At 43.7% G+C, this 27,247-nt stretch overlaps 1 protein-coding gene across 1 annotated transcript in view; it reads left to right on the top strand.

The window, feature by feature from the left end:
- Positions 1 to 26,931, top strand: part of Clnk (cytokine dependent hematopoietic cell linker) — a 94,764-nt gene extending 67,833 nt beyond the window's left edge. Inside the window, exons 14-18 of the mRNA XM_057772861.1 lie at positions 2,998 to 3,038; positions 9,953 to 10,086; positions 16,619 to 16,696; positions 21,431 to 21,586; positions 26,650 to 26,931. Coding sequence (XP_057628844.1) covers positions 2,998 to 3,038; positions 9,953 to 10,086; positions 16,619 to 16,696; positions 21,431 to 21,586; positions 26,650 to 26,820 — 580 coding nt within the window. The 3' untranslated portion in view covers positions 26,821 to 26,931. The remainder of the gene's footprint in view (positions 1 to 2,997; positions 3,039 to 9,952; positions 10,087 to 16,618; positions 16,697 to 21,430; positions 21,587 to 26,649) is intronic.
- Positions 26,932 to 27,247: the final 316 nt, after the last annotated feature.

Below are 27,247 nucleotides of genomic sequence, written 5' to 3'. Positions count from 1 at the left end.
TTCCTGACCTTACACACTACATCCTCAGCAGATACTCTCCAGCCCCCACACTATCCCTCTCGGAAGGACATATATACATCTATTCTTCCGACTACTTTCCCCACAGTTACTTCTCTCCTATGTGAAAACATTGCCATCAATTATACCCAAGGTTAGAACCACACTGAATCCAGGACATCATTTCATTCATTCCTCAGATGGTAAAAATGAAGTCCAGGGAGACAGGCTTCCTTGACCTCTAAAGTTAAGGGCAACTCCAGAGCCTGAGCCCCTGCTGCCATAGTAACTTGATTCTAACAACGCTGCCCAATAGTCATGGCTCTCCTTGCTCATGCCCATAATTGAGATGCTGCCTTGATGAATAATATTTACTGGAAATGTCCACATTAGTGATTGAAAAGACGGCTGTGAAGTAGGAACGACTAGATTCAGACTGACAGATGTCACCACTGGTGAACAATGAATTTGGACGGCGTTGGTGTCTAAGCTTAAAACAGAGCCAGGAACATAGCAAGAGCCTAGTAAATGACTTCTCTGTATGATTGCCAGGCTGTGAACTTCGGAGCATCATAAGCCCCAATTCCCTTCTCCTGCCTCATTTTCTTAATGTGTCCTGTTTTGTACCTTCAGTAAGCTCTCATCCTTTGGCCTGCAGAGATTAGGACCATTGCTTTGTAGCTCTTAGGAGACTGTTTGCTACATAAGTCCCTATCCGACCAAACAGCTTTTCTTACACCGATTTTCTAATGGAGGATAAATCACCCTTGAGAGAAGCGAATGAGCTATTCTGTCTGGCCTGTACCCATGGTAGTTATTTGATGCGGTTTCCGCTTATTTGTTTGTTTGATTTGTTACACAAAGTCTAATTTTAATTGTTCTCTTAATTAGCTACCTCTCCTAAGTCTCCTTCTTGGACTTATCTCCCAGAATAGTCCTAAATGAGGGTGGTAACAGAGTTCATCTCACCGGCCCCTTCCTGCCACTGAAGACATGAATCTCATTCGTCTCAGGGTCAAGTGCCCTCACCATGTCAATTATTCCCAAGTCCCTTTCTCCTGACCAAGTCCCTCTGCTTGGCTCCAGACCTGTGCATACAGTTGTACAATAGGCCCTTCCCTTAGAAAGGTTCCAGACACCACAAAACAATTGTGCTGAAATCTGCTCTTACTTCCAATACCACTCCCAAACTTTCCCACTCCTGCTGAGGGGAACCCTTTTCTAACCCAAAATTCTATCTCCAAAACATGTCTTGAATATACCCATTTGTCCTCCCAACTCTATGCATAGACCAGCCCCCACCAACTCTTGCCTGGACTACTGCAACAGCCTTCTATTGATACTAAGAGCATCCATCCCACCCCATCCCATCCCTATGGGATTACTTCTGGGCTCTTGCAGAATAACCTACAACTTCTCCTCTTTGAGCCTTCCCACCTCCCTGGAACATGCTTCCCCATCCTTTACACTCTGAGCAGCTCCTCATGTGTGATCTCTCACACCACAGCAGCTGACCTGTATGCTTTTCCTGGGACATCTGTTGGGTCCATTAGGATTCTCCACAGCCATGTCTTCCCTGCAGAACTGCTCTCCACTAAAGCAGAAACCAGGTCTCTCCTTCATTTCATAGTCCACCAAACACACATTCATTAGAAAGTGCTCGACATACTTGTTGGTTTTAGTTGTTTTAAAATGCTGTGTTGATCCTTACAAATGATGTGCTTGGTACCTAAAAGGTTCTGGAAGGGCACTCCATCTCATATAGCATTCCCCACAAATTCTTTAAAGTCAGAGAGAAGCTCTGTGACTCCTTTTTCCTTCAGTCATTTAACAGAAGCGATGCATTGGCTCCTTGTGAGGGGACACCGGTTTTAACAGTCAAGAGCTTGAATGTCAGAAGTGTAATCAGTGATGGGGGCACTGTCTGGTTCTCAGATAACCTGCAAGCATTTTCAATTATAAAGCCAGCTGTAAGGTCCTTGGGCTTTTGTGGGGGCAACAAAAAGCAGACACGCCCTCAGTTGATTTCACTGGTGCTAAGAAAAGGTCAGGTTGCTTTTAATTAGAATAGAGGCTTCCGCCAATAGCACAGCCCTCGAGATACAGCATGGCTCGTGTAATTAGATGGCATTCTATTAGCATCTGGAGCTTACGTTGATGTTGATGGGAACACAAAGTGAAATAGAAAGTTAGAGTGCAAAGTGCAGATGTGAGTGAGCAGTCCTGGTCACACCACTTTTGTGATTAGAAGTGCATATTGCTGTTTTGACTGATTTGTGTTACATTTTCATAATCTCCTTTTGTGTGGAATTCCTTGGGATCCCCAGCATTTTTTTTTCTCACCCAGCTCACATTTTCAAAAGGTGGGAATTTCTATGCTTCTCTTCCTAGCTATAGCTGCCTCTCAACTGGCAGACCGTTCTATAGAATTAGAGCCCCACAAAGGGAGGAGCTTAGTCCCGCAGCAACTTGATATGCCATGCTTTGTTGACACCCATGGGAGGCCTGCCTCTTTCTGAACAGAAACAGAGGAGTGGATGGGGAGGGGGCAGAGGAGAGGCAGGGAGGAGGAAATGGGAGGAAGGAGGGACAGGAAACTGTGGTCGAGATGTAAAATAAATTTAAAATAATAATTAATAAAAAATAAATTTAAAAAAAGAAAGAATATGAGCCCCAAACACACAGGTGTTAGTAGCTACAAGACAAGGCTGAACTCATCTTAACAAAGCCAAGAGTGATGATATGGTCTCACAGAGATGACAGAGGAAAACAGTAGCTCCACCAGTCCCTTAGTTCCATGTCTACCACTTGCCAGACTCGAGAGAGGAGAGGAAAAGTCAACCCTGCTGTTTTAGAAAACTGACAGTTCTTTAAGCGGGTTCAGTAAAATATGCGTACTTTATAAATGTCACCTTGAGACGTTGCCATTAACTTTTTCCATACGTGGGATTTTTGTCTGTCACAGGAATGCTAACATACCAATTCTGACATTTTCTGTAGCTCTTCCTACATGCCAGCGAAGCACAGTGTACACGTCAGAGGTAAGGGCACTGTCAGTAAGAACCGTGGTATAAACAGGTAAGCCAGTACTCTATGAGAGTCCTGCATGGAGACACGATGCTTGGGAACTGGAGCCCCTTGCCTGATGTGCACAGCTGTGATTGTCTCATTCTCACTGATGATTAGTGTTCCATTTGAGTTAAAGTTATATAATAACTAATTTTTATTTGAATTCATAATGAAATCTTATAAGCATTATGGTTGGAAGCCTTGGTATTGACATCGTTCCAGAAGTGCTATAGGCTCAACTCTTTCTGGGAGAGAAATATCCGGCTCTCAAACTGTGTATCTCTTTAGCTACCTCAGATGTATCTTTGCAAAGTAATCTTAGCAGTTAGTTATTAAACTGATAAGAACACACTACAGCAGTCTTCACCAGACGGGGATAGATTCCTCCATCAGTCACCAATGGTTCACACTGTGCGCTCCATCGTCTCTAAGAGTTGTAGACAATTTTCCCCCAACACACTAGATGTAATGGAGAATTATCTTAAGAAATACAGATCTATAAAATGAAAGAAAATGATACTAATAACTTAAATGACCCCTCTTACTGATTGTGACACAAAGTTCAGAAAGCTAGCGTATCTCCACATAAAGCAGAGGAGGAACACAGTCCTATGCCTGCCAGGGGGCTCAGCATTGCCCATTGCCACTTGTCTCAGCTACTTCTGCCATGTGCATTTTCCCTCATGATTACCAGGGAAGTACTGCGTTCATGTCTCTCAGCTGAGCCATACAAGGGTATCTGGGGCTGAGAAGAGCAGACTCTATAGGGTACAATGGAGGAGGTGAGAGCTTCACCTCTTGGACCCAGCTCTGCCTCTGACTCTTCAGCAGGGCCACTTAGATCCAGTTAAATCCTTTGAACTTCACCCTTCCACTGACAGAATGTGAATAAAAACTCATATGTGAATATCAGTAAATATTCACACAGGTGCACTCAGTCTTCTACTTGATCCTCTCCTGTTTTAATATCCTTCATTATTTTCTTTGTCCCCCCATTTCCTCTTCCCCAAATGATATCAGCCAGCCTCAGAGACACCTGACTGATTCCCATCATGCCTCATTTCATTTTTCCCTATAGATGCTATCCACAGGACTGCTGAAGGTCAGATTTAGGCGGGTAAAGATAAGATGGCTTAGAGTATCCATCTGGAGAGTACCTGGGATGAACGGGGCCAGAAGAGGCTTGACTTGTGGGTTCTGAAAGTGTGCTTCGAGGTTAGAGAGAATCATAACTCAGGGCAGACTGGCGAGCCTCTATCTTAAAGATAAAAGCACATGTGGATACAAAGCAAAGCAACTACAGTCTAGAACCACAGTGTTAAGGGAATGGCCATCACCACCAGGAGTCCAGTCCATCTTTTGTGTCCTGAACCCATCATGGAGGAAGCTAAACTTCTTATGAAAGTCTAGAGGAGGGGCTGGAGAGATGGCTCAGTGGTTAAGAGCATTGCCTGCTCTTCCAAAGGTCCTGAGTTCAGTTCCAGGCAACCACATGGTGGCTCACAACTCATCTGTAAATGAGGTCTGGTGCCCTCTTCTGGCCTGGAGACATACACACAGACAGAATATTGTATGCATAATAAATAAATAAATAAATAAATAAATAAATAAATAAATAAATAAATATTTTTTTAAAAAAGAAAGCCTAGAGGAGACAGAATAGATATTTTGCCTCCATTACTTTCTCCTTCCATCAACAAGCACACATCAAATGTAAGGTCACTACTCGAAGTGTTGCCATGTTTAAAGATACAGAGTAGAGACAACCCTATCCTTCCACTGACCAGTGCTTCCCCATCAGCTTACTCAGCGAATACTCATTCTACTGAGTGGACGTTTACTTCTGACTCATCAGACGTAGCCATGCGTCATGTGAGAAGGTGATGGGCCAGCCGCACTCATAGATTGACAGTTTACTGGAGCTCTGCCCCACACTGGGATCCATACAGATGCCTTCAGGGCAGGCAGCCATAAAGGATAGTGAGCTCCGCATCTCTGAAGATGCTGATATCATTATGGGTACCTAACAAATGGAAAAAGAATCTTGGATAGGTTTAGTTTGTTTCTGGGTAGTTCACTTACAGATTAAACACAATGGGCCCAATGTATTGATAAATTAATGCAAGCTAAACTATAGAGAATCCCAGTAAACAGATCATACATGTCTGTTTTACATATAAACTAGAAGAGGGTTCAGAAATGTCTTCTTATACGCCAAGATAGTAATAGTATTTCTCTTTAGAGTTGGAAGTGTGAATTTTTCTTCTTGTGTGTGTGTGTTTGTATTTAGGCTTGTTTTGTTATGTTTTCCTTTGGAAAACATACATACGGTTTTTTCCCTATAAAGTTAATTTTTAATTATGTACAAATATAAATCAAAATCTTCTGATAAGTACTGACATAATGCCTGATTTTAAATGTTGTACTGTAAGTGGCAACAGAGGAATGTAAGGTTATCTCTCTGGTAATACTAACCACGCTCACAAGTTAGCATCCCTGGGCTGATCACAAGAGCTAGAGTTTGTGCTGAAACACACAGCTCCATAAGACTTTTAAAACATTAGAAACTGTTCACAGCAGTGCAGTTTTACCTCATTTTTATCAGGCTGTTTTGCCTCTTGGGGTGTCAACTACCCACCCCAAAATCTTTTCTACTGACCTTTCGCCAATCCCTTCATTGCTGTCACCCCCCCTCTTCCAGGCTCCATAAGAGTGATCAGCCTCAAATGTGAAGCCTCGTGTGGGAAGCTCTGGAAGCTTGGCTGCTTTCATTGGGAGGGAGGAAAACCATGATGTGGTGGGAAACAGACAGCATGCTCAGAACTGCTCATTTATTCATTCATCATCCCACACCGAGCCGAGCCAGCAGCATTCAGAAGAAAACAGTGTGGCAATTTTGCTGTTTCATTTCACTAGATCTGTGAACAGACTACAAATGCATAATTATTTCCAAATGCTCTTTTTAAAAATAGGACCTCTTAAATATTTAAGCAAGGCATACGGGGTTGAACGATAATGAATCAGTTGCCATAATATCATAAAAATTTCATAGTCTCTGAATTCTATAGGACACAAAGCACAAACTGAGTAATAAGAAACGCTGATAATGCTGATTTTCCCCCTCAAGTTTGTTCTTACTGCTTCAAGCCACGAAGTAAAGATAGTCGCTCCCATTTAAATAATATGCCCCCTGCATTCTGCTCTAGGATAACTTATAAGAAAGTTTTTAAGCCAATGTTCTTCTCACAAATACAGGTCTGTAGGTTTGTTCTGAGGACTGCAGGGCACAGGGTCCCAATCTTTTACTTCTTGTTCTTTTTCTTGTTGTTGTTTTTGTTTTTTTGTTTTGTTTTGTTTTTTCAAGACAGAGTTTCTCTGTAGCTTTGGAGCCTGTCCTGGAACTAGCTCTTGTAGACCAGGTTGGTGTCGAACTCACAGAGATCAGCCTGCCTCTGCCTCCTGAGTGCTGGGATTAAAGGCGTGCGCCATTACCACCCGGCTATTGTTCTTAAGATCATAAATCGGTAGGTAAAATTAACTTAGTATTATAAATGCATCTAGATTCTAGGTGATCAATCTTCTTCTTAGGCCTTGGTAGTCCCAGCTTCTCAGTAGGACAACCACAAATGCAAGGCTTTCTTGGAATACAGAGTGAGTTCATAACCAATCTATGCAACTTAATAAGGCCCCATTTCAGAAAAAAAAAAAAAAAAGGAGGAACTAAAGGGTGTTCTAGAGTATTCTAGGGACATTTCCCAGAGATTAATCATTTGCTTAGCATGCACACAGCCCTGGGTACAAGTCCCATTTAAAATACACACACACACATTCTTAGGTTCAATAAAAACCATCATCACTGGCACAATTAAAATAAAACTTTCAAAATATCAGGAATATTTTTTGTTCTTAGTAAATATTTGCTGAAACTTCAATTCATCTAAACAAAGTTTGGGGTCAAAAGCAGCTCACACTCCCGAAGTTCTTGCTCAGCTGCTTGCCAGGATGACAACCGAGTCATACGTCTGATACTGAGGCAGGCTATATGCTTATAATGCTGACCTGACTTCCAGTTTATATGTGTGTTCTCTCTCTCTCTCTCTCTCTCTCTCTCTCTCTCTCTCTCTCTCTCTCTCTCTCTGGAATCTAACTATGTAGCCCAGGGTGGCCTGGAGCTCTTTTTGTAGACCAGGCTGACCTCAAACTCAAAGAGAAATTGGGCTCGCTCAGCAACGCTGGGATTAAAGGTGTGTGCCACCACACCTGGTTTATTTGTTGCTTTTGCCTGGTGTTTTATTCACATAGTGTTTATATACTCTTATGATTTTAGGGTTTTTTTTTTAAGTATTCCTATCTTAAATTCTAAAATATTCACAAATGTCTTGGCTGTGCTTGGCTCACCTCCTGACCTAAATGTCAAAAACTCCATCCTTGGTTTCTGTTTACAAGAGTAACATGTGGTGGAAATGTTTCGTTTTGGTTGAAATATGTAGAGAAAACACCATATCAGAATTTGACAAATGGTGGTTTCTTAATGATGACATGCCAGGTAAAACAAACTTTCTATATTCTATAAAATGGACCAGTTTATTTACATTTCAGTTCACTTCTAATCCAGGCATGGCAAATTGTAGCATCAACAAATTGGTCAGTTAGGAATAATGGTTCACAGACATGAAGACATGATCCAGACTTCCAGTGTTAACATGTGTATGAGCCACCCTTTTCCCTCTGGGAAAATTCTTGATAAAAACAACACCCTACAGAAGCTAAGATTTTCTTTGACTTGAAACTTCAAGTCTATGATTGCTGGACTCCACCACTCTCGGGGCTGAGGCAAGGCCAAACATCACACAGTATGTGATGGAGCAAAGCTGCTCATGGGTATCAGGAAGCAGACAGAGTGAGAAGTGAAGCCCAGGGATAAGGCAAACCCCTCAAAGGCATGCTCTGTGATTCAGTTCCTTCAAGTAGAACCCACACTATAACTCATCAGTAGATTAACACATAAAGAGGTCAGAGCCCCCATGAACCGATCACCTCTAGACAGTACTATCATTTGGGGATCAATCCTGCAAGACGCACCCTTGACATAGATTACATAACAACATGTTTGTGTCTGTCAGACATGCCACATTGTGATAATTTGTGTCCGTGTTTTTAGTCTCTATCCATGGTTGCCTGGCCCTGTTGCTTCCGGCCTATGATACAGCAGAGCATCATGGGAGGGAGTGTGTGATAGAACAAGTCTACTCATTTCCAGTCTGGGACCCCAGTATCCTGTTCAAGAGCACAACCCACTGATTGAATATCCTCCAGCTAAGGTTCATCTCCTAAAATATCTACCACCTCTCAAGAGTATCCCATACTGTGGCTCAAACCTTCAACACACATGCTTTGGGGATCCAGTTACCATCCCAACCACACAGTGTGTCATTACATAATATACTCATATTTGCAAATAGTACCACCAATCTCATGAGAAAAATCTATCAGGATACTATTGTGTTAGGTGCAAATTCCCAGCTTCCAACATATACCTTAATGGTTTAAATTTATGATTGGCAACAAATACTATCCCCTTGTGTTCTATGAAATGACAAATTTGTTTTATTCATTTTAAATAAAGTGTCTTCTGAATATCCAAGTCTACATTACCATGGTTTCTCTATCAGCTGCTGTTTCAGGTTAAAAGAAAAGATAGTGTAGCTTTTTTAGATTACGCTTGGAGTTTCTTAATGGTATTTCCCAAGCTTGGAGTGGTCATGGTAGGCTCAAGGAACTGAACAGAGTTCATTATGGCCTGGGTGGAGTGGGTAATGTGGGAAGGATGAGGAGAGGATGAAGAAATAAGGAGAGAAGGAATTTGGAGCCTTAAAAACAGAAGAAAAGGGACTGGAGAGGTGGCTCAATGGGTAAGAGGACTAGCTGCTCTTCAGAGGACCCGGGTTCAATTCCCAGCACCCACATGATAGCTCATAACTCTCTGAAACTCCAGTTCCAGGGAATCTAACACCCTCACAAACAATTCACCTAAAGTAAAAATAAATTATTATCATCATCATCATTATTATTGGTAGTGTTTTTCCAAACAGTGTTTCTCTGTAGCCTTGGCTGTCCTGGAACTCACTCTGTGGACAAGGCTGGCCTCAAACTCACAGAGATCTGCCTGCCTCTGCCTCCCAAGTGCTAGGATCAAAGGCGTGCACCACTACACCCAGATAAATAAATTATTTAACAAAAAAAACAGATGAGAGACTATTTTATTTGGGAGTGGGTAATCATGGAAAGATTTTTAATCAGGCTGAGTAAATCACAGTTACATTTCTCCCTCTCTTTCTCACTCTCTCTATCACCTGTGTGTGTGTGTGTATGTGTATGTGTGTGTGTGTAGGCCCACACCAAGGTCAAAGGACACCTTCCACCTTATTTGAGACAGAGTCTTTGAGGGTTGGGTTTTTTTTCTAGTGTACTCTGCCAGGTTAGCTGACCTTCAAACTTCTAGAGATTCTCCAGTCTCTGTCTACCATTCCCCTGTAGGAATGCTGGGATTACAGCTGCTCACTAACATCTGGCCTTTTCATGGGTTCTGAGGATTTGAACTCAGCTCACCACACTTGTGAGGCAAACACTTCTCACCCACCTAGTCATCTCCCCAACCACACAGTTACAGTTTTGGAAAATTACTCCCAGTTCCCAGTATAAAGAGAGTGGGCAAGGTGAGTGTGGAAACAAGGGAGTAATTCAGAAGACATTGCAGCCCATGGTGATAGGGTGTGGTCTAGACCACAAAGATGGCCAAAAACAGAAGTGGTGGGCCCAGCTTCCAGTTGGAAGGAGACAAGCTGCAACAGCAATGTGATTTCATTGACGTGCAATCTCTTCCCAGGCCATACAGACACCATGCAACGCTGTCTGCCTCAGAGATGCCAAACTGCAGTCAGGCACAGCCCTCATGATCAAGTGTTGCCCTATGAAAACACAAACACAGGAAAACCTGTCCCCAGCAAGCCTGATGCAAAGGTAAGGTGAAGCTTCTCTGCAAGCCCTTCTAACTGTCCTTGGCATCCGGTGACAGCTTGCTGGGAAAGCCCAAAGCAAATCATTGTGATTGCCATTAATTATTTTCCCATATAATGACAAATCAGTGGGTTTTAATGTTTCTAAAATGCTTTGTTGACTCATAAGTCATTACTCTTTTACTAGATTTTTAACGTGCGTGTTTTGCTGATTCTCAGAACATTCTGTTCTTTAATTGTAGGGGGTGGGAGGGCAGGGCTGAGAGAGACTTAGACTTGTATTAGTTAAGTTTCATGGATGATTAACTGGAATTTGAGTACTAGAATCATTTCCCATCCAAAGATTTACAGGTCACATTTCAACTTCAGTTGAGCCTGACAGCCACTTCCTGAGCACTGATTGTGTGCATCAGCATGAGGAGTCCATATCCCGGACACAGAGGAGAGCTAGAAATGACGAATAAGTGGCTTCATTTGTCTTCATCTGTTTCATGGTTTCTCCCTAAAACCAGCTCTGTTCACACAGTCGCTTCTCAGTTCACCTTGCACTCATGGTTCCCTCTAAGGAGAGGGAGCTCTTTGTGTCCTATCTGTTCTACCCTCCATCACCTATGCCACTAGTTACCACAGACAGCACAAAGGAAGATGGCATTGCCCTCATTCAATAGCCCCAGCTCATGGGTGCCCCAGAGCTTCTCATGGCTCATAAGCGAAGCATCTGGGACCTCTGATCAATTTCTTGTAAGCCCTATAGGATCTCAAGTTTCTCTGTTTTGGCCTTATAATTAATCCCTACCTGATTCTCTAGTGGTTTCCCAATCTCTCTATGGACTCTGGAATTCTCTCTCATTTCCCCTTCACATGGACCTGAGTCTTTGTCACTCTGCCACTCTCGTAAGTCTTCGGATTCCTGGGCTCTAACTCATTGTCTATGTAAGACCAAACTCCTCCCAGAGCCAATGTTCTAGGGCATGAGAGAAGCCTGGACTAGATCAGGATGTTCCCATTTTCAACAGCCCAACAAATCTTACGACTTGTGACAGATCTAAATCCTCTCAATAAAGATATCTGTGTAATATTCAGCAAATTGGCTGCTTTCACTTTCCATTGCTGTGTTAATGGTTTTCCAAGCAGTATTCCAGAGCACAGACAAAAAGTAAACTGGAGGTCTATTACTGCATTCTACTACAGGGCACATCTCCAAGAGAACTGAAAGCACAGCCCAACAGGATTTGAGCGTTCACATTTATAACATTATTTATGATAGTCAAACAGCAGGAAGAGAAGACAGGAATCCATTCACAGACAGAGAGATAAACAAAGCATCACACACACACACATTTTCTCAAACATAAAAAAGTCTGGCATGTTATACATGAATAAACTTCAAAAACATACCCTAGGTGAAGTAAGACAGACACTAAAGGAGAAGCATATCCCTTCTGCTATTTGTGGTTCCTAGAGCAACCAAGTCTACAGAGACATCCATTAGCAAGGTGGCTCCCCAGAACTGGGAAGGAAAAGGCAGTAATAGGGAGCTGTTATTTGGTGGGCATATAGTTTCAGCTTGGGAGGATAGAAAAAATTCTTGGAAATGTATAATGGCAATGGTTTTAAAATAATATAAAGGCACTTAATATGATGGGTTGAGCACTCAAAGTGGCTAAAATAGTGACTCCTTACACTGTGTATATTTTATTGTGCTTTTAAAAAAGGTAGAGCAGGATCCCGTAGGCAGCCTACTAAAGGTTCCCAGAGTAGGGGTCTTGTGTCTGTTAAGGGGTGACTAGAAATGCCAGCACTGGTACGGCTGCACTAATACCAAGCATAATGCTCTGCAGTCACTCAGACAACAAGAAAGGACTGAAGATAAGCTTGACTGCTCCTCACTGTCATTCAGAAGCCACCAAGGGCTTTGCTCAAGCACCAGTCTACACCCTATGGCCCTCATAACCACATCTTGAAATAGTCCAAGTTGCCCCAAGCTGCAATGTCAAAGACAGTTCTCAACCTGTGGGTTACAGCCTCTTTGGGGGATCAGATAGCCTGCATATCAACATTTACATTACAATTCATAACAGTAGCAAAATTATAGTTATGAAGTAGCAACAAAACAATTTTCTGTGGCGGTCACCACAACCAAGGAACTGTATCAAAGGGTCATAGCATTAGGAAGGCTGAGGACCACTACTCTAAGGCATCTGTTAGCTTAAAGGAACTAATCAGAGTAAATGAAACTCACCATGGCGGAGCCTGCCCAAGCTCTGAGCCCAACCAGGAGCCCCAGAGCCACCACCACAAGGATCACAGTGACCACAGTGACCACGGTGACCACAGGGATGGGAAGTCTCACACTCTAGCAGGGAGCTGAGGTCTCAGATGCTTACTTACCGGGATCCTTCCTGAGCTTTGCCTAGAGCAACGTCTTGACCCTCCCAGCACTGATTATCCCTCAGGTAGAGAAGCTTACTACAAAAGGGTCTTCAAACAAGAGAAGAGTTTTAGTTTCAATTTTATCTGTGTCTACAAAACCAAAGAACTGCTTAAGATATTGCTTACATGCAATAAATATCAGAAATTGAAAGTATTATGTACAATCCCATGACTTTTGACAAATGAAAATACCAGGCTAGCCACTGTCCTAGTTCAAGAAATACTTTTCCACTATATCCCAATATCCTTCCTGCTCCTATGAAACCCTCTCTTCCCTGGGTTCCAGACAGCAACTCTCTAATGTGGGCCTGCTTGGTTTCTGTCCTCCCACCAGGTCCCACAGCCAGTAAGTCCCACAGAAATCACACAGAGACTCTACATTAATCATAAACTGGTTGGCCCATTAGCTCAGGCTTTTTATTAACTTCTATAACTTACATTAGCCTATTATTCTTATCTGTGTTAGCCACATGTCTCAGTACCTTTTTCCTCGGGGCAGGTCAGATTTCACTTCTTTGGTGTCCGGACAGGACTGCGGAGGAATGGGCTTCCTCCTTCCCAGAATTCTCCTGTTCTCCTTGACCCACCTCTACTTCCTGTCTGGTTGTCCTGCCTATACTTCCTGCCTGGCTACTGGCCAATCAACATTTATTTAACATATAATTGACAGAATATAGACAATTGTCCTGCATCACTCCCCCCCACCATAGTCCATTTTTTTATGGGAATGTGGGCATAGTATTCCAGGCTACTTTCTGCTGGTTTGGGGTACTGGTAATCTTAGGGGAACCTAAAGAAAATTTAGAATTATGATCAAGTCTGGACTAGAGTATCCTGTGAGTCTTGATCATCTCAGGCAGCAGTCTTGAATCTGTTCTGGATGTAGAACTCAGACATCTGGGCCATCTGTTCCTACCAGAGATTTCTCAGGTGGTCTTCCTTGATCAAACCTGATATTTCTTAACTCAGAATGAATCCACAGCTTCTCATTTCTTGTGGAAACAAAAGCAAAATCTCTTCTCCAAAGTAGCATACCTTTTGACTTCAATTTTGAAGTCAAGGTATTTTCAAAATACCTATCTTGAATTAATTCAGCAGCATTTATAAGTTAGCAGCTGTTGCTCCTTCCTCAGCATTCAAACAACTCAAAGAGAGCATAATAACATACAGTATCCAGATTCTCTGTGTATTTTCCATCTTTATGTGGCTTTACTTTAACCTCTATTTCTTTTATTTTTACTCTTACTTTTTGAGACAGGTTCTCTGAATATCTATGGCTGTCCTGGAACTCTCTCTGTAAACCAGGCTATCCTTGAACTCACAGAGATCTTCATGCCTCTGCCTCCCAAGTGCTGGGATTAAAGGTGTGTGCCACCACACCTTGAACTCACTGAGGTCTGTCTGCCTCTGTCTCTCAAATGTTGGGATTAAAGGTGTGTATGACCATACCCAACTACTCTCTTTGTTTTTTATTTTAAGGACTTTAACCTTTAGTCTGCATATATTTTTAACACACTGTAAACCATTTAGAGATTTTCTTCATCTTTGACTCTCTCTTTACTGTATATCTCTCTTTTTTTATGACCACACGAGTCTTTAATTTGCTAAGCAATATGGAGAGGATTAAAGCCGTAGCTTTGACGGCTGGATCCAGCCTATTCCTTAGCTTTCTGAAATTCCAGGCTCAGAGTCATGTTTATTGTCACAACTCTATGGGGCTTCAAGGTCCTTTCCAGCAAGCAAGCTGCAACAATGCGTCCACAAACAACACTCAAATGCTCTCTCTGTAGCCAGACCTCCTGCCTCACAAAGAGTCAGCGTTTGCACTGGCAGGATGGCCCAGAAAGCCAGCATTTTAAAAATGGTGCGGCTTTTTTCTTGCTATCGCTGAAAACCAAAAAGCATGTGGTCAGCTTTTATCAACACCATTTAATTGTTTCTTGGCAGGACCTCTTAAAGGAGCTGCAAAGTTTTACAGCTAAAGCTGAGTCAGAAAGCCTCTCTTAAATGAGAGTGTTTGTCTCTAGCAAGCAGAGCCCACCTGAGAGAGTGCTACTATCAATAAGCCATGCTTAACTCTATTATTTTATGTTTAGAATTAGTTTCCAAGCTCTGTCAGGCTTTATGCGGATGCAGTCATCCACATGTTGGGCACCATTCTGTTGACTGAGGTTTCTTGTCCTGCCCAGTTCCTGAAGTTGTTATGTCCCAAAAGAAAGTCACACAGAGGTCTATATCAATGATAAACTGATTGGCCCATTAGCTCAGACTTCTTATTAACTCTTATAACTTACATTAGCCCATTATTCTTATCTGTGTTAACCACATGTCTCAGTACCTTTTTCTGCAGGACAGGTCATTTCTTGCTTCTTCGGTGTCTGAACAGGACTGTGGAGGAATGGGCTTTCTCCTTCCCAGAATTCTCCTGTTCTCCTTGATCCACCTCTACTTCCTGCCTAGTTGTCCCACCTATACTTCCTGCCTGGCTACTGGCCAACCAGCATTTATTTAAAATATAATTGACAGAATATATTCGATTGTCCTGCACCAACTGCCCTGTGTCCTTCCTAGAAACTTGTCTAAACAGAACAAGATAGTGGCATTTTTTTTGTTCACAGCTTTGTTTTTCTGAGCATAATGCTTTTGAGATTTACTCCTGTGGTTGACTGTATCTGTTTCCCTCTAATTTTGTATTGTACTCTTTTTTAAAAAAATTATTTTTATTCTTTTTTAATTAAAATTTCCACCTGTCCCCGTTTCCCATTTCTCTTCCCCTCCTCCCAAATATTGCCCCTCCCCCCACTCCCCTTTCCCTATCCCCACTCCTCTTCTCCTCCCCCCACTCCATTCCCCCTCCCTCTCGATACTGAAGAGCAGTACAAATTCCCTGCCCTGCGGGAAGACCAAGGTCCTCCCACTTCTGTCTAGGTCCAGGAAGGTGATCGTCCAAACAGGCTAAGCTCCCACAAAGCCAGTTCATGTATTAGGATCGAAACCTAGTGTGTATTGTACTCTTAATGGAGGACAGTGCCTGAATGGCAGATACAGGAGGACTATAAGACTATATATAAGCCCAGGGTAGCGTGTGTGTGTGTGTGTGTGTGTGTGTGTGTGTATGTAATATTGGATAGTAGACACATATGGTTGGCAGGCCTATGATCTGAAAAGAAATGCATGAAAAGATCATGAAAAGAAATGCAGCTGCAGTTAGGTAGGAGCAATGCATGCAGGCCAGATGACATATACTTGTACCCATCACTGGATGGCTCATGTTGGTGCTGGAAAGACCAGACTCTTCATGGAAGACTAAAGACTTGATGTCACATGTCTGATTTTGACAACCATGTGGCATATTTTGACTCATCCTAACTGATGGACAATTTCTGGCCATTCCCAATGACCACTCTCTTTTTATCCCTATCAGTCAGCATCCCAGCTATGGTTGCTTTTGTTGTGTCCACCTTCTTCCAGCATTAGTAGGCATTTCCAGGCTCCAGAGCAAAATGTTCTATGCTGAATATCTATCAGTTAATCTGTGATTGGACACTGGTGGAACAAAAGTAAAATCTGAATTAATTAGTCCATTCTCTCTCTGTCCTTTTTAAGCCCTCTAAGGTTTTACGTGGAGTTCATTAGCACGCTGGGCGCCACTCTGTTGTAATATGAGCGGCGGGGCTGCGTCTCCGGCACCCAGCCGCCCACATGGTTTAGCTTATGCCCCGAAATAATTACACGGAAACTGTATTCTTTTAATCACTGCCTGGCCCATTAGCTCCAGCCTCTTATTGGCTAGCTCTTACATATTGATCTAACCCATTTCTAATATTCTGTGTAGTACCACGAGCTGGCTTACCAGGGAGGATCTTAACCTGCGTCTGTCTGGAGTGGGAGAATCATGGCGACTCCCTGACTCAGCTTCTTTCTCCCAGCATTCTCTCTGTTTACTCCACCCACCTAAGGGCTGGCCTATAAATGGGCCAAGGCAGTTTCTTTATTAAATGAAAGTAATTCCTCCATCACAAAAGTAAAATCTGAATTAATTAGTCCATAATGAATAACTTCCCTTTGATCCTAAAATATTCCTCATTGGACTTGTACCATAGGATGTCCAGAAGAATGAATGGTACATTGGAGAATACAGTCGCCAAGCAGTAGAAGAGGCATTAATGAAGGAGAAGAAGGTAACGTTCCTACATTGTTCCTGTGGCCAACGCATTTATTTCTACATGCAGACACACACAAAAGTAGGAAGGGGCTTGGGATGGAGGGCTCTCTAGAAGAGGAAAGGGGTGAGAAAGGATAAGGGAGTACAATTTCTAGTTACTTCAGGGAAAACTTTGATGAAAGAACACTAAACATACAGACAAAATTGTGGCTTAATTTTCCTAGAATGCAGAGATATTTAAAATGGCCTCACACCTAAGACTTGATTTTATCACTTATCGGATGTGACCTCCCCAAGTTCATAAACAAGGTTAGCTGTTGATTATTTGTAAAATTAAAATCAGTTTGTAAAAATATCAGTAATGAGGGAGCCACTGGAAAACCATGGATGGTGTCTGGGGTGCAGGAGTCACAATGGGCAGTGCCTCCTGCTCGCCTCAAATTTCATCCCCTCGCTAAATGCACACCTATGGCACAGCTGGGTCTTTCTATCTCACTCCTTCAGGAAAGGAGCAGGGGTCATGAATACTGCGATCCAGGATATGGCAGGTCATGCTGCAGTAACAGATCCCCCCCAAGATCTCTGTCATTTACCACATGATACTCTTTCTTTATCGCACACCAGATTCCAGATAAATTTATTTGGTCTGTGTGAGGCCCTGTGTCCACAGCGTGCTACTGCCTTCCCACTCTGGCTCTCCACACATCTCCCCAGGAGTAATATACTTTACCTTTTCCTTGATCAAATTCATAGGGAGGTGCCAGCCTATCACATAACCCAAAGGACAGAAAAATTTGAATGACTACCCATTCTTCATCACAACGCGAGGGACACTGGGTTAATCAGAAATAACAGATAGCTTCTGTTGTTTAAGGACACAAATTCTCAAACAGATTTACTGCTGAATGTGAAAACACAACATGAATGAATCTGTTAATTAGTGAATAAATCACGGGTCTCCAAACCATCTAAGAAAACATAGAATTGATGTAAAAAGTAAATTACTCATCAGTTGCTAAGATAAACAAAATCATGGCCATTCCCCACCCCACATACCATGTCCTAAATCCTAGAACCTGTGAATGAATCACTTTATATAGAAAAGGGAACCTAGCAGATTAAGTTGGGGATTAAGATGAGAAGGTTATCCTGAGCTGAGTGGCCCTTTGTGATCCCCGATAAGAGGGAGGCAGGAATGTCATAGAAAATATGTGATTATGGAAGTAGAGGTAGGACTGATGGGGGCACCAGGAGCAAGGAATTCTTGTGACCTCTAGGGATAATGAGAGTCACATACACAGACTCCATACCTCCACACTACCTCTAGCTCAGAGACCCACATTGGACTTCTAACCTCCAAAACTATGCAAGATTGGCTTTGCTTTTAAGTCACTAATCTCATGTTAACACTAGCACTATAGGCAAAGAAGATTGTCATCAAACCAGCATGACCCTATCAGGAATAAGTGGAACTATCCCGTTCCATACGTGGGGAGGCTGAGGACAGGGTCTCAGTCATAACAAAGAGATTGGTACCCATTTCACCAAGTCTCAGCTGCTTCCAGCTACCATGACAGTTCTCTGCAGTGGGATGGAGCTTGAGGTTGACTGGTCCCCTGTCCTAGGATCTCCAGCCCCTCCCTCTGTCATAGCCTCAGATGTGGCTGGCCTCTGTCTTCATAGGATGGGGCACAGTGATGGTAGACCCCAGCCAAGGCTTCCTTTCTTGGATAACCATTACCCACTACACTACTACAGCCACGCAGTTGGACTTTCACCAGAAATCAATCTTAGAGGACCCAGATGCGGAAGCCCACATGTGAACTGTGCTAGGAGAGCAACGTTCAGGCCATCTAGCATCGCTGTGACTGGGCTTGGTGCTCCTCAAATGCTCCCTTCCTCCATGTGTGCCTACGCCATCTCCTCCTAAGACACAGAATGGCACTGTCTACACTAAATGACTGTGTTTCCCTTTTCTGTTTGCATCAGTCTTGTCAGAAAGTGTTTCCCATTTATGAAAGATAATTTAATTTAAATGAAAGATCTCCCAGATTTATTTTGACAAGTGCATTGCAGAGTTTAAGAAGACAAACCCAAGTTTGGCCCCAATTCTTGGCCCCCATCCGCCTTCCTGATCTCTGGCAGGGTTCTGTGCTGGAGCCGTAAGCCTCTGCTTCTGAATGAATGCTTTATGCAGAGAGAGCCACAGATGGTTCCTCATCGCCCTCGATGGAGCAGAAGACACCATGCTTAAATTGTTAGACTTCAAGCTTGACTTTCAGGTTATCATTTGCTAACTTGTCCAACCGCTGGACACATGTGACCAAGAACAGCTATGAGTGCAGGCCAACATACAATTGTTAATTTACTAAAAACATTATGAGACCTTTTTTTTTTGTAACTTTTTAAAAAGCTTTATTTGAGCCAGGCAGTGGTGGTGCATGCCTTTAATCCCAGCATTCAGGGAGGCTGAGGCAGGCAGATCTCTGTGAATTCAAGGTGTGGTAGCACACACCTTTAATCCCAATACCTGGGAGGCAGAGGCTGGCAGATTTCTGTGAGTTCATGGACAACCCGGCCTACCAGAGTGGGTTCCAGGACAACCAGAGAAATACAGAGAAAGCCTGTCTCAAAAAAATGAAAAAAAAGCTTTATTTGTATTATTTTTATTCAAGTGTGTGTTTGTACGCACATATGTGTGTGGGTGCTCACAGAGGCCAGAAGGACATGTTTGATCCCTCAGAGATAGGCATGATTTTGTGTGCTGTCTGATCTGGGCACTGGGAAATGAACTAGGTTCTTATGACAGAGCAGCAAAAGCTCTTAATGACTGAACCATCTTTCCAGCCTTTCTTTTTTCCTTTGAAATTTTAACTGCTCATTTCTCAAGCATGAACTTTGTAGACGACAACCTCATGTCCAGTCTCAATGTTGGACACACCTGCTAAGCCTGGGAGTTTTTTCTTAGGCTCAGAAGGCAAATGCGAGTGTCTGTAAATGGGGATAAAAGTCTTTCCTCAAGATTTATGTAAAGACCAAACGAAACAATGCATACAAGATGCTGCTCACCTTAAGGGCAGCTCTCAGTAGACTTCTACTGCTCACCTCATTATAACATAAACACAAAATAATAGTGCTATTCTTAAATTTAGTGTTTGTTAGAGAAACATATTGTATGACATAGTGTTTTATATAATGATGCCATGTTATAGATTATGCTATATTATAGATTACTTATCAATATTCCATGCACTCTGTACAGATGACTATATAAGGATTAGAAATATAAATCATCATTCATACTCTCTCTACCTATGCTATTTTATGGCATTGATCATCCTCTACATACATTAACAGTTGGGACATTCAGTGCCCTCCAGCATGTGGATGACACAGCATAACCCTGAAGACAAGCCCTTCAGTGTGTTCAGGGAGATTCCACCTTTCAGCCTCACGCCTTCACCTCGAGTGATTCTCTCCAGTGCGTCTGGTTGTTTCTATCCCAGGCCCTGTTCTCAGCCCTTGGTCTTTTCGATCCAGTTGATCTTTTGCATACCTTTACTATCCACCCTTTGGCCTCAGACACTAAAGCTTCTTGTACCTTTCCAATCTCCTCTTCCTGGTGCTGCCCTTGCCTTGACCACACTTCAGGCTGTATTTCCTGCTTCCTCTCTCTGCTCACTTTGGTGTCAGTCTCTGCAAAACCCCATGCCTCTTTTGGGATCCCTGATCCTTGCACTGGAATCTTCCTTACACGGGGGGCCAATTTCTGGGCTAAGATCTTTTGCATGGTCTGTGATGACTTCCTCTTCTCTGCAGAATAAGATTTGACCTCCAAGATGAACAGGAGACATGTTGAGTAGTGACAGGTGCAGAGAAACACACCAGAGAAGGACGAAGGAGGACCTCCCTGTGCAGAAAGGGGGCAGTGTGCAACAGATAAGAAACCCAGAGCAAGTGTCCATTCAGAAAATGGTAGCCTAACTGAAGCCAGGAGCTGGGGACAGAAGATCAAACAAGGGACTGGCTGGCAAATCTAATGTGAAAGCCTTAAAGATGTAAGAATTATGCAGAGAGTAGAGGAAGATTTTAAAGTAGTCATCACTGTGCATCTGGTACACTCTCGGGAGGCAGTAAAAGAAATCTCATCCATACAGACACTCTGTCAGCCATTTCTGCAGCAAAAGACCTGGGAAACTTTGAGAAGGAAGGGGGAGGCTCCTTGTTTCAACCCCTAGTAAGCCAACCCATTACTTTTAGGTCTGTGGCAAAGCAGAAGTACTATGTATGAAGGGCTGCCCACCTCACAGTAGCCGGGAAGCAAAAAAGATGAGGCCACGATACATCTTTCAGAGGCAACAACCCTCACCGCACCTCCCCCCAATGGCCAACTTCCCATGACTAGGCCCTACCTCTAAATAGCCCATTCATCTTTGAACTCACCAATGGCTTAGCCTCAGAATGTTAGCACCATCATAAACCAATTGTCTCTCTGTAACACCAGTTACTCAGTTAACACAGGAGTCTTTTGAGTGGACAGCTCATATTCAAACCCCAACAGGAACTCAAGGAAAGCTCACTGAGTTACTGAGTTAAATGGAATGTGCAGTTGGGTCGCCACAAACTAAATCCATTTAGGAACCTCACAAAAGCATCATTGTTGACATCACCTTAAGGCTGGGGCCCTAGGCACCAGAGAAGATAACTGTAACTCCTTTTTTTTTTTTTTTTTTTTTTTTTTTTGCTTCAGGATGGTACCTTCTTGGTCCGAGATTGTTCCACAAGATCCAAGGCAGAACCCTATGTTTTGGTGGTGTTTTATGGGAACAAAGTCTACAATGTAAAAATTCGCTTTCTGGAGAGCAATCAGCAGTTTGCCCTGGGGACAGGACTCCGAGGAAATGAGGTGGGTGCAACTCAACCACTTCCCTTACCTTGGCCAGAAGTAAAAAAAGAAATATTGAGTTTGGGAGGTGCTAAATCCTTGTCTACCTACCCCAGTGAACACAGGACAGGATTGAAAAGACGTTGCAATGATACCCTTCTAGCCCCTTTTATGAACACCCTGTTGTGCTGTGTTCAGCTCACCAGGCCAGCAGTCCTCAAGGCCACTGAATGACCCCACCCTCCCACCACCAATCATCCTAAACCTATCAGAGAAACCTCTTCAGAAAGCGGCAACTCCATTCTGCCTAGTGGAGAGCTTCTCTCAGCCCATGCTCCACTCTCTTCTCCCACCTCCCCATGTTCATTGCAGGCATTTCTGAAGTCAAGTGTCATTCACTTATCCACAAGATTCGGTCCTCAAAGTGAGTGTGTGTTCAACAATAGCATTTGGTGCTAAGCCGAGGTCCCACTCACAGTACAGATGTGCTGATGGGAGGCCATCTACTGGCAAATCTGCCTATTGCTGGGCCTAGTAGCATAGACCAATAGTCCCACAAATGTAAGAGTCTGAGCCAGGAAGATTGCCAAGACTAGCCTAGGCAACTTAGTGTAACCCTATCTGAAAAGATACAAACAGGGTTGAGGGTGTGGCTTAGTGGTCAAGTGTTTACCTAGCACATGTGAGACCCTACCAAAAAATCAAATAAACATCAATTAATAACTATATAAATCAATTGATCAAAGGGAGATGTTTTAGCTGAATACATATTCCAGGTCTGTTCTATGTGCATTGTCCTACTCCAGGGCCCTCTGTAGTGGGAGCTGCGGGCTGTGTTCCTGCCGCCCCAGCTCCTGGTCGCCTGGCTAGTTTATGCCCCGAAATAACAACACACAAACTGTATTCTTTTAAACACTGCTTGGCCCATTACATCTAGTCTCTTCTCGATTAACTCTTGCACCTGGACTAGCCCATTTCTAATAATGTGTGTAGCACCCCAAGGTGCGCTTACCGGGAAGATTCTAGCCTATGTCCATCCTGGGTCGGAGCTTCATCGCATCTGCCCCAGAGAGGAGAGCTATCGAGTCTGAGCTCACTTCCTCTTCCTCCCAGCATTCTGTTCTGTTTACTCCACCCACCTATGTTATAACCTATGAGGGCCAAGCAGTTTCTTTATTTTTTAACCAATGACCTTCCTCCATCAGCCCTCTCTCCTCCAGGAGATTTGTAACTCGCTCTCTCTCTTGGTCCTTAAAGCCACATGGTTGAGTCTCACTCACTGGGGAGAAGCAGAGCCTTTACTAAGGTCTCAGCTTTGTTCCCAGCACACCCCACTTTGCCTGCTAATGAAAGAGAGGACACAGCGTATCAGTGCACTTACATACTAACAGCATCTTATCAGATCACAAGCCTTTAGCGGGCTGCCTTGGAAGTGAGGAACTGTCAGCTGAGGCCACCTCTACACCCCACCGTAAGCACCGGACAAGCTGTTCCAATTACTGGGTCCTGGCGCCTGTTTTTAACATCCCCTTTCTGTAATAGTCCATAATTCTCTCTTCTTTGTACCCCCGGGACATGGGCTTCCCTTTCATGCATCTACGGAACATGTACATCCATGCATTCTACACAGGCACATGGATGCACTGAGCACTCAGAGCCACCCTGGGAGGCAGGTGCTGCTCTCATTTGCTAGATGGTGAAAGTGAAGCCCAGAAACAGTAAGACAGAGGGGTCAGGTTGCAGAAGGCACATGGAACCCTCTCACTCTGTCGGCAGGGCTCAACGCTTCCCAACAACAGTGAAAAGAATCTCTGTAGGTTGTGGTTTCTCTCAAGATGCTCGTTGTACAGTAAGGTCCAAGTAGGCATTGCTTATTCTCAACTTGCAGTGCTTGGGCTGTCATCAGGTAGGCGAGATTGTGTGAGAAGGCCAACCTGTTTGCCAAGGAGAGTAAATCCCAGGAACTTCTCATCGTTAAGAGAATTGGAAGAAATCAGGTTCAGAAATCTCTGCTCAAATGCAAGACCTCCCAGCTCTTCTATCTGTGCTCAAAGAGCATCATCAGCCACTTCAGCAGGAAACACATGATGAGGAAGAGGGATTCTGGAGACAATATTCACTTCATTTCATTTTCATCTGTTCTTGTGGACTTCGTAATGGCACAGGAAGACAGTAGCTCCTGACTCTCAGGAGCCATCTGAGTGCAAGATGGCACAATATAAATACCACAGCAGGTACACAGAGGCAGATGCTGTGAAGCATCCAGTCTCATCTGAGCTGACCCCTGAGAGTCCTTTCCTCAAGTCCATGTACCCCAGGCACATGAGAACGCCATACCACAAGGCCTATAAGAAGTACCTGGGCCACACCCAGGGAAGGCTCTCCCAGTCTGCCATCCTCATCAGCACAGAAGGCAAGCAAAGTCACGGTCCCCAAAACAAAAACCTGGAAAGTTATTCAACTGGTCAGGAAGACAGAGATTCCTGTTTGGTTTCAGATCCAGGAGTGCCCGTTGCTTTAATGTTCTGACTGTATTTCCATAACTTTCTATAAACTGGAAGGCTTAGGACAGAAGAAACTCATCAATGCTGGAGAACAGAAGTCTGACATCCAGCCCCACTCCACCCCAGGGAGACACTCCAGCCACCCTTGGTGTTCTTGGCTCTTGGCCACAGTTCTCCAGTGCGTGCCTCAATGGAAACATCTACTTCTCTGATTAGAATCTCACTGACACATGACTACATCTAGGACCTGATGTCCTCCTGAGGGATAATCTGGGGTGAACTCTATTCAAGAGTATAATTTAGCAAATAAAATGCTACTAACACTTTCAAAGCATAAAGTAATGAGCATAGATTCTAGGTCCCAAATATGGCTGCGCTGAAGGTATAATATTTAGCTCACGATGCCTAGTTATTCACTGACTGGACCAGCAACCATTTCATGGCTACCCAGGGTTACAAGACTCTTCCATACCTCTCTATGCAGGTACCTGGGCAGAATGGGTTTCTAAAAATGATGATAGATATTTACTTGACAATTTGTTCTGTTTTGCTTTGTTTTCAAGACAGGATTTCTGGAACTTCCTTTGTAAACAAGCTGGCCTTGAACTTGCAGAGATCCACCTGCCTCTGCCTCCCAAGTACTGGGAGTAAAGGCATGTGCCTCCATCACCTGGCTTGACAACTTAAGCTCTTAAGACTAAAAGACAGAATAACAATAGCCCATGTCTGTCTTTCTCACCTCCCTGACTTCTTCCTTATCCTCCCCTGTAGCTCCTCTGTCTCACCTTTCTCTGTCTCTGTCTCTCCACACTCTCTCTCTCCCTCCTTCCCTCCCTCCCTCCTCTCTTTCTGCTTTTCTGACATGGGGGAAAAAAAGGAAAAACTGTCTACAGCTTGCATATAGGACAGACACAAAGGATTTAAACAGGCTTTAGTATCTAATATTAGGATATTGACATTCTCTGTTGTCCTTGGAGGGGGGGATCTAAGATAAAAATAGGAGCTTAATTACAGTCTTTTCTCCCAGCGTTGCAGCTGTGGGTACAGCACTGGATCCACTAAGAAAGGACAGGCGTGGTCTATTGCACCTGCCTTGTCCCTAATAGTGTGGTCTCATAGAAACTAACCATGGAGTAGAACAGTGAGGCTACTCTAATCAGAGTGATTATCTGCCCTTAGCTGTCTGTGAACCCATTCACTGGACAAGCGCTGCACAGAAAGGTTCTCTGCATTTTGACCACTTTGTTGAGTGTAAAGGAAGAAAAGCCCATCCTTGGTTTGAAATTGGAAGTGAAATTCAAAAGTTCCCTTTCTTCCTGAGGCTTGTGAAGAGAGTAGAATGCATCCCACGGTCTCACATTTAGTGGCCCTCACTATGTGTGGAAATATAGGGAAGGCTTTCCTCCAAGTGCTGTCCATGCGTAAGTTCCACTAATGCTCACAAAGAACACAGAGGCAAGTCCCAATGTCACCACCACTCTTTGTGGACAGAGAAACTGAGTATAAGAAGTTGGCCTCGGGTCACACAGCTTATAGCTGGCAGGACACCCAGACATTGAACTCAAGCCTTCCTTTGTGATGAACTCATAAATAATCCATTCAAGTCATGGGGTGGAAAGGCTGTGACGGAGCTGGGAGGATCTTTGAGGTAGGTGGTCTGACTGGGAAAATTCTGCAGACAGGAAACTTAAGAGCTACCATTAGGTCCACAAGCACTTCCGTTCCCCTTTGTGCAGCGCACAACGCCCGTCTGCTCTCTATGCGCTACCATACAGTTCACGAGCTTCCGAGTTTTGGGCAAGGGGCTGGAGGTTGAAACACACAAACACACACAGACAGAGAGACAGAGACACGGACCTCTAGTCACTGGTAAGAAGCCCTTTATTCAATAGCACACGGAGGCTTATATACCCAACAGTCAGGTGGGCCAACAGGTGAAAACCTTTTCCTCTGATCCTCAAGGCCAAGGCAACATGTGCTTGTGAAGCAGAGCTGGTAAACAACTTTGACACAGCTTTCAGTAACTCAAATCAGAAGGAAAGTAAAGATCTCTATCAGGGAAGAGCAGCTGGAGGCCAGGACTCCAAATGGTCCCAACACCCTTGTCCTCTCCTTGTGTTTGTCAGTCATCCTTCAATTGCTTGTTTGTTACATCCTCAAAGAAAGGAGGGGGGAGGGAGGGAGGGAGGGAGGAAGAAAAGGAAGGAGGGAGAGAAAGAGAGAGAGAGAGAGAGAGAGAGAGAGAGAGAGAGAGAGAGAGAGAGAGAGAGAGAGAGAGAGTCAGACATAGAGTAAGTCAGACATGGTAGCTGACCCGTGAAATGCTAGCCTCCTGAGGAGGCAGAGGTAAGATGATTGCTGCAGGTTCAAGGCCCATCTGGGCTCCAGAATGAGCTCTAGGCTGAGCTTCAGTGTGAGACCCTATCTCAGAACACCACACCAATATCACTTTCTAACACGTCTTGCTACAATGTCAAAAGTATGAAATCCTTCACCTTCCCTGAGTAGCATGCCACAGCTGAGCTGCACTACGGGCACCAGCTGCGTTCAAACGTGGTCACTTCGCTTTCTGTATTTCAGATGTTCGGTTCTGTGGAAGACATCATTGAATACTACAAGCATTTCCCCATTATACTAATCGATGGGAAAGACAAGGCCGGTGTGCACAGGGAACAGTGCTACCTCACCCAGCCCCTGCCTCTCGGCAGACTCCCGCTGACTCCGCACTCCAGCCAGGCACTTCACGAGTAGGCAGCCTAGCCAGGTATTTCCACGTCAGCAGCCTGGACCTTGTCTCATCCTCAGCTCAAAGGATTCAGCGCTTCTACCATCTGCATTTGTCTCAAATTATATTGTCTGTGCCTGTAAACAATGACTTTCTTGACTCTGTAAAAAAAAAAATTATTCTGTTATAGAACTTGAGAGCTCAATTGTGGCTTGAAAGCTTAAGTCATAGAAGAAATATGTGCAATCTGCAAAAAAATGAAACCTATGTTTTAAAAAGAATTTTCTAAATGGGAAACTGTAGACATGGTTATCATACATTAGTGATGAATAGCTAATGCAACAAGATCTGACAATTTTGATGTTTGCAGCAGGTGTGAGATCCCCAAACTGCTACTCAGTGGAGGACATCAGAGTGACCTCAGTTCAGAACGTCTTGCCCTAGGATGCTAAT

Source organism: Chionomys nivalis, chromosome 6 (genome assembly GCF_950005125.1).
Source record: "Chionomys nivalis chromosome 6, mChiNiv1.1, whole genome shotgun sequence".
NCBI lineage: Eukaryota > Metazoa > Chordata > Mammalia > Rodentia > Cricetidae > Chionomys > Chionomys nivalis.
Note: the sequence above shows the minus strand (reverse complement) of the source record. Positions and strands in the feature narration are given on the sequence as shown.